Raw genomic sequence first — 12,429 nt, 5'->3', positions numbered from 1 at the left:
GTATACAGAAATTTATGCTCTTTCAAGAATACTAAATATTTCAAAGCACTTCCCCAAGTGTGCTTGCACCCTGAAGACCACATTATAGTCTGGATCTTTTCCAGTCACAACAAAACTCATCCCATTGATACATATGTACACCAATAAAAAGGGACCCATCTTGTGTTCCTTCCTGTGTTTCGTAACAGCTCTGATGGATGCACAGCAAAGACAGACTCTGGGCCTTCACACATTGGAGCATCAGTTTAAGAGCATCTTAACTGTGAAATTCTGGGGAAAAGTCTTCACAAAGGGGCGACTTTTAATGGCTGTGAGTTTGGACCAGTGGCAATCCAGTAAGGCAGACAAGGCACTTCCTAGGTGGGCAGCACCACTCTTTATCATATACATGGTAAGGCTACACATATAACCATGTAGATGTTTTCCTACTTACTTTTTTTTTTCGCAAACAGTTCTGTATCTTAAAAACTATATTACGTTTCTTACCCTGCATCTGAGCCATTTCCACAGAGTAAAGGGTCTTTTTGTCCATCCAAAACATAAAAGTGACCTGTTAACACAAAACCAAAAACATTTTATTTCATATTAATCCTATTCACATTAGGAATACATCAGAGTTTGACTATCTCAGACTAAAGGTGGCTGTACACCCACAGTCTCAACTATTTATAGTTGAAAACTCATTCAGCAACACTAAGGTTAATATAATGTGGCAATACTTCTTACTGTCATCTCCAATGTAATCCTTCCAGTTAAATGTGCTCATTGTTACATTAACAAATGTTCTATTTGAATCCATTGTGCCATTAAAGTAGGAAGTGGTGTTGGTTTCAAAAGCAGAATCGCTTGGGGGCCACTGCAAACATTTATTCCTCAGGTTGCCCATGAACAGCTGCAGCCCAATGAGAGCAAACACGCTCAGACAGAACACAGTCAGGATCATGACGTCAGAAAGCTTCTTCACCGACTGGATCAGGGCCCCTACAATGGTCTTTAAACCTGAAGAGAGAGAACTACAGGTCACCTGAGGAAGAGTGCCAGAAGCCATGATTTCTCAATAGTCACACGCATTCTCTTTCCCCCATAAATGGTTGCTTGACTATTTAGACACCGAAGCTGTATGGATAGCCTGATGATTTGGGAAATAGATGAACAGCAGATTTTATGCATGAACAGTGTGCTTGCTGGAAATTCAATATGAAGGTTTAAATATCTAGTCAGGAAGTTTTGTTTGTGTGGTTTTACATGCTCAACAAACGTACAAAAAAACTTGGAGTTATTTTTCATTTCAGATTTTGTGTTTCATGAAGCTATTTTCCACCAATCCATTCTTTACTCTAGCTTCCAAGCAGTAGTAATTTAGAGGAGAAAAGAATTTTAAGATAACGTAAGTCTCATGCCATATGCATGCTCTTCAATAATAATCTTTTCTCCTTTGTAAAAGGAGATCCATTTTTGAACTACATCTGCAGTGAATGGTAAAATCCAAATCAGTTAGTAAAGCCATGGTAGTGAAAAAGAGAGAGAGAGAGCAAGAGGCCAAAATTAGCACTTTTTGAAGACATCTCATGCAATTTTCTGTTAAACTCAAAGGCTGACTTTATAAATAAGATGTAATTTATAAAATTTTAGGAGCTAAACTGACATCAAAACATCAATTGGCATTATTGAATGAGATGAACCATAATAATAAGCAACAAGGCTAATGCTATAAATCATTATAAATTGATTTCAAACTTAATAATTAAAGTCAGCCTCGGTGTTTAACCTAGCTCTCACCTGGAATGACTGAAATTGTTTTCAATGCTCGGAGAACTCTGAATGTTCTCAACGCTGAGACATTGCCCAGGTCCACAAACTCTGTCACATATCTGTAATAGGGGAGTTCACACACAAACACAATAACACACAAGAAAAGTTGGAGATATAAGGGGCCTACTACCTTACACCAGCTTCTTCTTACCTGGAATTACAGAAATAGTTTTCAGAGCTCTCAAGACTCTGAAAGTTCGAAGGGCTGAAACATTGCCTAGGCTTACAAATTCTGTTACATACCTGCAGAATTAAATCAGAGTTACTGATAGTTTTGGCAAATTTTATACTAAATAAGGACTTAATGCTGGGTTTGGAACATAGAGCCCTGTGAGTTTAACAAATGGAGTTGTTACAGGCCTCAGGGTGCCATATGCTGAAAGTTGCTTTTAAGAAACAAAATTGTGTTGCTTTATTTCAATGTAATTTTCACTAATATGAACACATTTGTTTGCAAAACTAATCAAAGTACAGTTGTTGCTATTAAATTGTAGTCAATGAATAACTTCATTTTTATGAAGAGAAAGACTATATGACATGAAGATAATCCTATTTATTGATCATTTGCTGGATATATTTACATTGCAATATGTATTCTAATATGTATTCTTAAAATACAAATCCATATAATTAACTTGACTAACAAGAAAGCTCTACATTTAATATATAACACAACCTTGTTTGTGCTATGACTATTTTCATTCCTTTGCATTTATCAAATTTTCAAAATTACTCACGCCATCACAATGACACTGAAATCCAGCCAGTTCCATGGATCACGAAGAAACGTAAAATCTTCTAAGCAAAACCCTCTTGCCAAGATTTTTATAAGTGACTCAAAGGTATAGATTCCAGTGAATGTGTACCTAGAAAAAACATCCAAGCCAAAATTAATAATTTTGTTTGAACTGTTAAATGTTTTCAATCATAGCAAATCCTATCCTTTCATGGTTTTTCAATTCATTAATATATTGTTCCTTACTTCTATTTATCAAATAATCTATTCATTTAATTAGACTTACAAGTCTGAGCAAAGAGTTAAACTGAAGAGAAAATATATTCTCTAAGAATCTAATTGCGTTTAACTATTTGGGTTTTAGAATAATAGTTTCAAGTATCTTATGGATAATCATCGAGTTTCACCTTCTAGTGCAGCAGTGTCTGATAGAAATGTAATGCAAGTCACAAATGTAATATCCAAATTCCTAGTAGCAAGTGAAAAGATGAGAAGAAGTAAGTAAACTTATTTTTTATACTGCATTTTATTTAAACCAATATATCTAAAATATGAAAATTCAACAATTAAGATTAGCCAAATTTCAAGGTACCATAGCCACATGTGGTTAGTGCCTTCCTCATTGGACAGTACAACTTTAGAGGCAACATAGCTTGGATTTAGTTACTTAAATAATAAAATATTTTATTTAAATTTCTTAATGAGTAGACTCATTTTGAGGGCTCTTTTACATGTCTACTAGAGAAAATATACTTCTTTTTTTAATTTGTAAGAATCATGCAGAGTTATAAACTGCCCCCCATTTATCTCTCTCCTTCCCTTCCTCCCTCCCACCCTGTGTGTGTGTGTGTGTGTGTGCACGCGCATGAGTGTGTTGTATAGATATATGTATGTGTGTATGTGTATATATTATCACAAGAAATGTTTCGGTTCACCAGTATTCTATATGTGTGTGTTTGCGCAAATACCAAAATATACGGATAAACAAAATTCTTAAATCTAACCTTGCATCAGCTACTATCTCTATGCAATTGGGCTAAATCATTCAAACCTTGCTGAAATTCAATTTTCAGCCTCCAAAATGGTGGAAGACTTTTCTATTTGCTGTTTAATGTCATGTATTTCTGGCCCTCTTTTCTTTGAGTCTTGACAATATAAGTTATTGCTGTTTTCTATTTTTTCCCAAAAATAGTTGAGAGTACTTGTTTTTCAACATTGTGTTCTTTAAAAGCACAATTTAAGTTTATTTTTCACAGCACTTCACCCAAGCCACAAAGATTTGATTTACTCATATTAAATTCATTAGAGTTTCCAGCCTACCAGTATTTTATATATGAAAAACATTAGGGTCATTATTTTTGAAATGTTTTCTGTACAAATTTCTTTCATATGAAGGAACAAAGATATCAAGGATAATTTATGCAGATATCTCCAAGTCTAGTTTTCTTAAGTACATTCCCTTCCTCTTCTCCCCCAAAACTCAATTGATCTCATAAGTAATAATTGCTATCTTTACTTATTATGAAGTAGCTGACTATTAGGAAGAGATATATTTTACAATAGCAAGCTTATGTTTGCTGTGTTGTAGTTTGGATCATTGTGTAACACACATAATCACCATGATATTTCTGTTTGTAGAGATAGCTGGCCTTTTAAAGACCTAGAAACACTGCATATGTATATTCTGTTTATTATATTAGTGGTTAGTACCCTGTGGTTTATGCTGAGGCAATTCTTTGTTATCTATAGAGTTACTAGGAATAAGATTAAAGTCCCTACTTTTGTTCTTGATTTTGGAAAATTAAGAAAATATGTGGGTACATTTGGAATGTATGGGAAGTGTTCATGGCTGTCTATGGAAGAGAGTGCTAGATCCTACTGAGACAGAGTTCTACACAGAATACGTATTCAAAAATGCTTATTAGTAACTAGGTTGCACAGGTAAGTGGGAGTCAGGGGACCTTTATCTTTCTTGGCTAAGCCCACACTAGGTTCATAATCAAGCCTTCAATTCTGCCTATGTCACAGGTTTTTGTTGCTGTAACTTTGGTGTCTTAGAACCTTGAAATTTGGCTAATTTTAATTGTTGAATTTTCATATTTTAGATATATTGATTTAAATAAAATTCAGTATAAATGAAATTAAATAAAATGCAGTCTATAGAAGTGCCTTGTCTTACATAACACTCCCCTCACTATATAATATGGTTCTCAAGTCATTTTGTGTACGCCATATCTTTGTACAGGGACTGTGTCAATTATCAGTGACTTCAGTTTTCATCTCAGAACTAAGTTATCTTCTCTTTCACTGAACCCAGGGTTTGGGGTAGTAACCACTACTACTTTGCTGTTTTCCTGCTGGCTTGCTTTCAAGTACTGAAGATAATTGATCAGAAAACTTGTGCAAAGTTTTCCAGCTGAATGATGCAAATCAAAAACTTTCTAAAGCTAAGACTGCCTTCATAATGGGTATAATCATCTCTAAGTTATTACTGTTTCTTTAGAAAGAGATGTCTATATATTCAATTGCCTTTTTTTTTTTTTGAAACACAGTCTCACTCTGTCATCCAGGCTGGAGTGCAGTGGTGCGATCTTGGCTCACTGCAACCTCCACCTCCTGGGTTCAAGTGATTCTCCTGTCTCAGCTTCCTGAGTAACTGGGACTACAGGTGTGTGCCACCACGTCTGGCTCATTTTTTGTATTTTGAGTAGAGATGGGGTTTCACCATGTTGTCCAGGCTGGTCACAAACTCCAACTACCTTCTTCAACTATCCTTTAATAATGTTATACAAATAAATGAAATTGATACATGTTTAAATGCTTCAATAATTTCTGCTGTGAAAACCACCTACAGAATAGTCTTACATAGGACTGTCCATTTTGTTAATTCCAAAATCATGTATAGCAAATGAGAGTTCTAAGTTAAATGGTCTTCCTCAATATAAGGGCTGGATTCTCTATTACAATAATTCTTAGGGAGCATTTTCAAGCTACTTGTTTTTAAAAAATAGCATGTTAAATTACTGATAAATAATGGTTTAGAGTGGTACAGTAAATCCTCAGAGAAATCTATAAAAACAGAACGAGGCCGGGCGCGGTGGCTCAAGCCTGTAATCCCAGCACTTTGGGAGGCCGAGACGGGCGGATCACGAGGTCAGGAGATCGAGACCATCCTACTCGGGAGGCTGAGGCAGGAGAATGGCGTGAACCCGGGAGGCAGAGCTTGCAGTGAGCTGAGATCCGGCCACTGCACTCCAGCCTGGGCGGCAGAGCGAGACTCCATCTCAAAAAAAAAAAAAAAAAAAAAAAAACCAGAACTAAAAGCGGCAGTATTTGTTACACTATTTTGTCTCTGTACATTGCTTTTAAAAATATGACAATAAAAAGAACATATTATATTTTTACTTAACCAGTCAGATACCTGAATATTGTATTATACTATATATAAATAGCCTATATAATCCAACCACTTTGTTTCACTAGAAAGTATGTTTCTTTGATGCAAATAACCTCATCTGTGACTGAAAAATAAGAAAATGAAATAATGTTACGATGCAGAAATTGTATTAGTTCATGCACAATTTTTCCCAGCATACTGATGTTTTGAAACAATGAAGGGCATTTTTTTCTCACACTTAAATGGAAAATCCCTTGCAATAATAATAATAAAAAGATCTTGATACTAATACAGAAAATCCACAGAATCGTTTTCTTTTAGTGTAGCAAGGGCCTGGTTTAACATCCTGAACAATTAATGTGCTTAGAACTTTCTCCGTGTATGAAAATACAGAATGAAGCATTTTATTTTGATGAAATCATACAAATATCCCCAGTCTCTATTTCAAGGGAGAAAGGATGAGGCTCAGGATCTGAGACCGCAAAGAACTCAATGGCTCTGATTTTAGGTACAAACATCAGATGAGACTCAACTGGGCAAGTGTCTTTTTATTGGGATTATTATTGTTTCTATGTTGTATTCTAGTTACAAAGTTCCATAAGTTTTAGTCTCCCCCAATCATGTTTCCCTAAGCCCTGTTATTTTATGAGCACAGTTTTATGGAAGACATTTTCTTTCTTTTACAAACACATCTAAGCTGTTTCAGCACACATGTTGTGTATAAATAACTTACATATCTAAATATAGTTTAGACATCTTAGATGTATAATTAAGACATCTACTTAATTTAGAGCTAAAAACCTAAATCTATTCTACTCTATTCGAATATAACAATAATAACTACATACTAGAATAAAATAATTTAATTTATCAAATTACTCAAATGATCATAGTATTTTATCTCAAATGATTAACAATGATTGAGACTTAATTTTAGGCTAGATGATTGATTTAGTTTACCAGAAAGTGTATACTAATTTATAACCTCTCTTTAACAGATATTGTCATGAGTTTGTTGGAAAAATACTTACCTCAAAGAAGAATAACTCCCCCAAAGAACTTCCCTTATCTTCTTTCATATTATGAAAATAACTTTTTCTTAGACAGAAATGGAAACCATAAGTCAGACTATACCCACAAGGAGACTGCTAGAGAATTTGAGTGTGCATTTCTCATTCCAATAAGTTATTCCTACTTACTCTACATTCTTTGTCCAGTCAGGAGGGTTACTCAAGGTCATAAATACGCAGTTGGTCAAAATAGTGCACATGATAAGCATGCTGAATAAAGTAGATTATAGTTAAGGAATAAATGTTAGTAGGTTACCATGGCCATTTATAAATGATCCAAAACACACAAAAAAGTTTATCGATGCAAAAACTGTGAAATTAATATTACTTATTTGTTTTAAAACAATTATAAAATAATAAGACACTTCAAAGCCTGTGATATGTCCTTGGTGCACTCTCTTTTTCATTTTATATAACATACTCGCAAAACTGAATTTAATAGAAAAATGATCTCTGTTTGAAGTAAATGCAAATTATTTTGCATTCCAATCAGTTGTGTGAAATTGCCCTGGAAGAATAACTCATCATCCCTTAGTGAGTTTATAGTGTGCCATAAGTGTAAAAGATGTACTTCAGATACATTCATCACCATTGACTTATAAAACGTTAACGAATGCAATGTAAAAATTGTGAGAATGTAGAGCCCAGTATAATCAAAGATTACATTGATTGAGAATTCTACCATAAATAGTAGGTGTGTAGTAATGTAACTTACTCCTTTACGGTTTATAGCACAAAAGAGGGAGATCCAATTTTGTCCTGATAAGGTAATGTTATTTTCTAGCTTTTTGTTTATACTTTAGATTGTGGGGGAACCCAGCAGAGCACCTGGCTATACTCCTGTGTCTAGTTCACATTATACCTAAACAGACAGCACTATTCTGATGCCCTTCTGAGAATTAGCTGTAGTACGTTCTCTTGGTTTCTAAGTCCTGACTTCCCTGTAAGAAAGTTTATGATTATTTTGAGATAAATCTTTTATTTTAGAATATAAATACTTTCCAACATCAAGCCATAGAATGAGAGAATTCATACCTCAAAAGGTTATCCGTCTCATTTGCCCTGTCTCTAGGTGAATCAGTCTTTAAGTTTATATAGAAGCCTGCTTTGAATCTGCCTGTACAAAATGCCCATTCTTGAACACTGCCTCAGAAAATCACCATTCTATTTTATCATCACTTGAGAATTTTCTTGAAATCCACACCTATTCTGCCCTTTTACATATACTTTTTGACTAACATTGTAAATAGTTTTAAGTTCGACTTTTTGATATATATTCTCAACCAGGTACATGAGCACGTAGTATGAGTTTAATAAATATTTACTGAAAAAAAAGAAGGGAATAAGATGGAAGGGAAAAAGGAAGAATGAAGGAAGGGGAGAAGGAAGGAAGGACTGAAAGAAGGATAAATCCAGGTGCTGAAGATATAGAAACAATGAAGGCATAAAGTTTGAACACTTTGTAATACAAATAGTAGTACTAACCATAATCTAATCTTTAGCAATGGTTATACATGATCTCATTGAAGCTGATAAAGGTGTAAGGAGATTTGCTCTTTTTCCTACTATATAATATATTTCATTTACACATTCACTGTCATGGTTGGTTACACATTTTCTTCTGTAATGCTGTAGTCATTCTATAATACTCTTGTTATAAATAGTGGAAAACCAGTGCAAACAAATGAATTAAACTAACAATGTTACCATTAATCTCAAAGAAATTTTACAAATACTCAAAAATATAAATGCCATTTTCTTTAAAATCAACTATTAGAAATAGCATTTAGGCAATTCACATTAAAAGGATATGAATGTACCAAAATCTTGATAGCAATTTTCCTAACAGGGTTTAGTGGAGTTAAAATATACAAGGCAGAGGTGGCACTGAATCGGAAAATTGCCTTTCCTTTATTCATTACTATAAAAGTCTGAAAAAGAAAATACGAGAAAGAAATTACTAAATTAGACATGGACTTATTTAAAGAGCTTACATACATGAAGAACTTTTTACAAAATAGAATTTGTTTGTTCAAACTTGTTTGTTTAAACCAGTTGATATATCATAACTACAAACATGTTAGATGTTTAAATTAACATATAGTTACAAATAAGGATACTATTTACTATTATCTAATCTGTCTCTAAGATTCCAACTTGCTGATACTAACTGACAATTCTACACAAATTTTTTTACGGAATTGTAATGTAGCTTTACAGATTCCAATTCTATTTAAAGCTTACCATCTGTCTTCAACTTTGGTAAGTTTTCAGATTACTCTGTACACATTGCTACTAAAATAATCTTTTATAAATATTTCAATTACATCAAATCTTTTAACTTCAAAGTTTATGATGGCGTCTGATTGTCCCTGTAGATTTAAAATGTTCAAACAGGTTGAATAACCTGGTTTTGCTGACTATAGATGTGTGAGAAGTGATCAACTTCTCAGCTAATACTGAGGAGGGAAGGATGCATTGAAATTTAGTCTGAAACGCACCATTTCAAAGGGCGTTCCACAATTAAAATTCTATGATCTGAGAGCTACAATCATCCACTTAGCACTAGCTGTGCTACAAGTGATTACCTACCATGTTCCTATAGAATCATCTTTTACTTTTTTCCACTAGAGTCATCTTTGCTATGGCCAATTCAATTCAGTTGTCAACCTCACTCACAACCAATGAAACTCTCCCTATGGCTCTGAATATGAATGTCATAGACTCCTAGAAGAAGGTGGCAACTAAAAGGTCATTTAATGCAAACTCCCTTCATTTCAGGTAAATGTCTCCATAACACACCTTACAATATACTTCCACCTACAACGGCCCCCTATTATGTCAGAGGTTCTTAATCCTGCCTGAATTTTAGGCTGTCCTGTAGAGATTTTAAAATTGCCAATTGAATGAAAATTTCTGAGAGATGGGCGCAGACTTGGGTATTTTAAAAAATTTCCTGGCCGGGCGCGGTGGCTCAAGCCTGTAATCCCAGCACTTTGGGAGGCCGAGACGGGCGGATCACGAGGTCAGGAGATCGAGACCATCCTGGCTAACACAGTGAAACCCCGTCTCTACTAAAAAAATACAAAAAAATAGCCGGGCGAGGTGGCGGGCGCCTGTAGTCCCAGCTACTCAGGAGGCTGAGGCAGGAGAATGGCGCAAACCTGGGAGGCGGAGCTTGCAGTGAGCTGAGATCCGGCCACTGCACCACTCCAGCCTGGGCGACAGAGCGAGACTCCGTCTCAAAAAAAAAAAAAAAAAAAAAAAAAAAAAAAAAAAAAATTTCCTGAGGCGATTCTAACATGCAATCAAGGTTGAAAATCCCTTCTCTCTGGGAATTTTCTCAGCTATCTATCACCTCCTTAATCATGTCTTTCCAAATAAATCACACTACCTCCTGATCACTCCCTAGTTGTTTCTCTTTACCAGTAAGTCTTAGTATATTAATTTGCAGTCTTTTACATGTTGCTTGTAATTATACTCAAGTAGCAATTTACACATACTGTTCATTCCAGTGAGAACTAGGTTAGAAATTGTTATAAACCATTGAGCATAAAGAGCTTGTAATCTACTTTTTCTCCATTTTTTCACAGTATTTAATAGCCTGGTTTGCAAATAAACACTTGTTTTAATAAAATGTGGGTTTACCTTAAAGGTACTATTTACCTTTAAGACCTCTATTCTGTATATCCATTTACTTAATAATATGTTTCTGTCCTTTAACGAGGAGCTATATGCCATACATTTATGTTCACTGACAACGTGCTTTGTTTAAATAGGTAGACAAAAATATTTATATTGTCAGTATAAAGGGGAGGGAAAACAATTTCTCTGTTCATTGCTCTTTTGTATTTAAGACCATGGTGCCAACCATTACTTAACTAACCATTTTCCAGAAACTGAACAGTTTTTCTGTTCATTATCCCTTTGTATTTAAGACCATTGAGCCAACCATTATTTAACTAACCATTTTTTTTTTCAGAAACTATACAGTTTCTCTGTTCATTGCCCTTTTGTATTTAAGACCATAGAGCCAACCATTACTTAACTAACAATATTCCAGAAAATGCACTCTACAAATGTGAATAGATTTATGAAGCGGGCAAGCAAACTATTCTTTACCAGCAGCAGGATTGTGTGTAAGGGACAGTGGACCTTGGAAAGACTGTTGCTGAAACACAGAAGCATTAAAGGGTTGCCTTGGAGTCACAAGATTAGATTATTTAATATTACAAGTTGAACAGTCAAGATCCATTTAGGCTTTCAACAACAGCAGTAACTTGAAAAAGCTCACCATAATTTAAGGTGCAGGCACTCATGCTCTTTTGAAACAATTTCCCTGAAAAAGCAATTTCTGCTTGCAACATTAGGAGAGGGTTTCATTTTGAACTATCTCCAAAAACAGAGTGAACAACCATAAATTATCCCTTTAAACATGGAACCCTTTGCTCCTCCTGCAAGATTAGCCTTTGTAGTACTAGCGGAATTAAAGCTGACATGCTAAGAGCATCTTCGTTGAATGTATAAGTTCTAAAACAGAGCAGGCCTTAAGACTACAATTCCAGTTTATTTCTCGGGAACAATACCTGACACAAAGAGAACCCTGAGTTCTGAGAAATGCAGAGTAAAATACTAATGTCCTGTATAGTGAAAGAATTGCAAGAAAAAGTTTGAAATGATGGGGCTCTGATGTTATGAAGAGATATACCTAAACTGAAAATTACTTGAGAAAATGACAGATGAATAGGGGAGGGATAAATTGTAGCAATTCTAAAGGTATGTTTCCAAGTGATGATAAGTAATGATGTGACTTAAAAAATTAATACTTCTTATTGCTACTGACATCATACTGATCATCATTGCTACAGCTGGAAGTATGTTAAACCAGCTATTTTGTACTCTGGAATGTTACTTGTTGCTTTTTCCCAGGTAAACGCATATCTTGTAAGTTTACTAAAAGTTTTACTACTTTGTGGCAAGAATAAGATTTACATCTCAATGATTAGGACCACATCAATCAGATAACTCAAAAACTGATGCAACCAATTTTTTAATATTCTCTTTTATTTTATTATATTAATAAGCATAGTATATCATTTCACTTAGTGGTTAAGAGCTCTGGCTCTGGAGACGAATGCCTGGGCTCAGATCCTGGATTCACCACTTAAGGAGTGTGGTCTTGGGCAAGTTACTTCACCTCTCTGTGCTTCACTTCCTCATTTACAAACTGAAGCTAACAATAGGACCTGCCTCACTGGTTCACTAAATAGTAAATGAGTTAAAGCACTCAGCAGTGTTTGACACAGTATGAGCACAAGAAAGGTTAGTTATGATTATCACTGTCACTGTTATTAATAGTACCCTGGTCAAATTCAGTGCCATTAAAATACATTGTGATGTTACTCATTTAATTA

The 12,429-nt window shown here is 34.7% G+C and overlaps 1 protein-coding gene across 6 annotated transcripts in view; it reads right to left on the bottom strand.

The window, feature by feature from the left end:
- Positions 1 to 12,429, bottom strand: part of LOC126933197 (sodium channel protein type 3 subunit alpha) — a 116,261-nt gene that overhangs the window by 71,604 nt on the left and 32,228 nt on the right. For 4 of the 6 annotated variants that reach the window (XM_050752896.1, XM_050752899.1, XM_050752900.1 and 1 more), the window contains 6 exons: positions 8,829 to 8,946; positions 7,145 to 7,235; positions 2,550 to 2,678; positions 1,780 to 1,871; positions 727 to 999; positions 487 to 550 (listed from right to left, as the gene is read on the bottom strand). In XM_050752896.1, coding sequence (XP_050608853.1) covers positions 487 to 550; positions 727 to 999; positions 1,780 to 1,871; positions 2,550 to 2,678; positions 7,145 to 7,235; positions 8,829 to 8,946 — 767 coding nt within the window. Of the gene's footprint in view, positions 1 to 486; positions 551 to 726; positions 1,000 to 1,779; positions 1,872 to 1,963; positions 2,056 to 2,549; positions 2,679 to 7,144; positions 7,236 to 8,828; positions 8,947 to 12,429 lie in introns of all 6 variants that reach the window. The other 2 variants (XM_050752897.1, XM_050752902.1) reach the window with 1 other exon arrangement.

Source organism: Macaca thibetana, chromosome 12 (assembly GCF_024542745.1).
Source record: "Macaca thibetana thibetana isolate TM-01 chromosome 12, ASM2454274v1, whole genome shotgun sequence".
Lineage (NCBI taxonomy): Eukaryota > Metazoa > Chordata > Mammalia > Primates > Cercopithecidae > Macaca > Macaca thibetana.
This window is presented reverse-complemented; position numbering and strand designations above follow the sequence as displayed.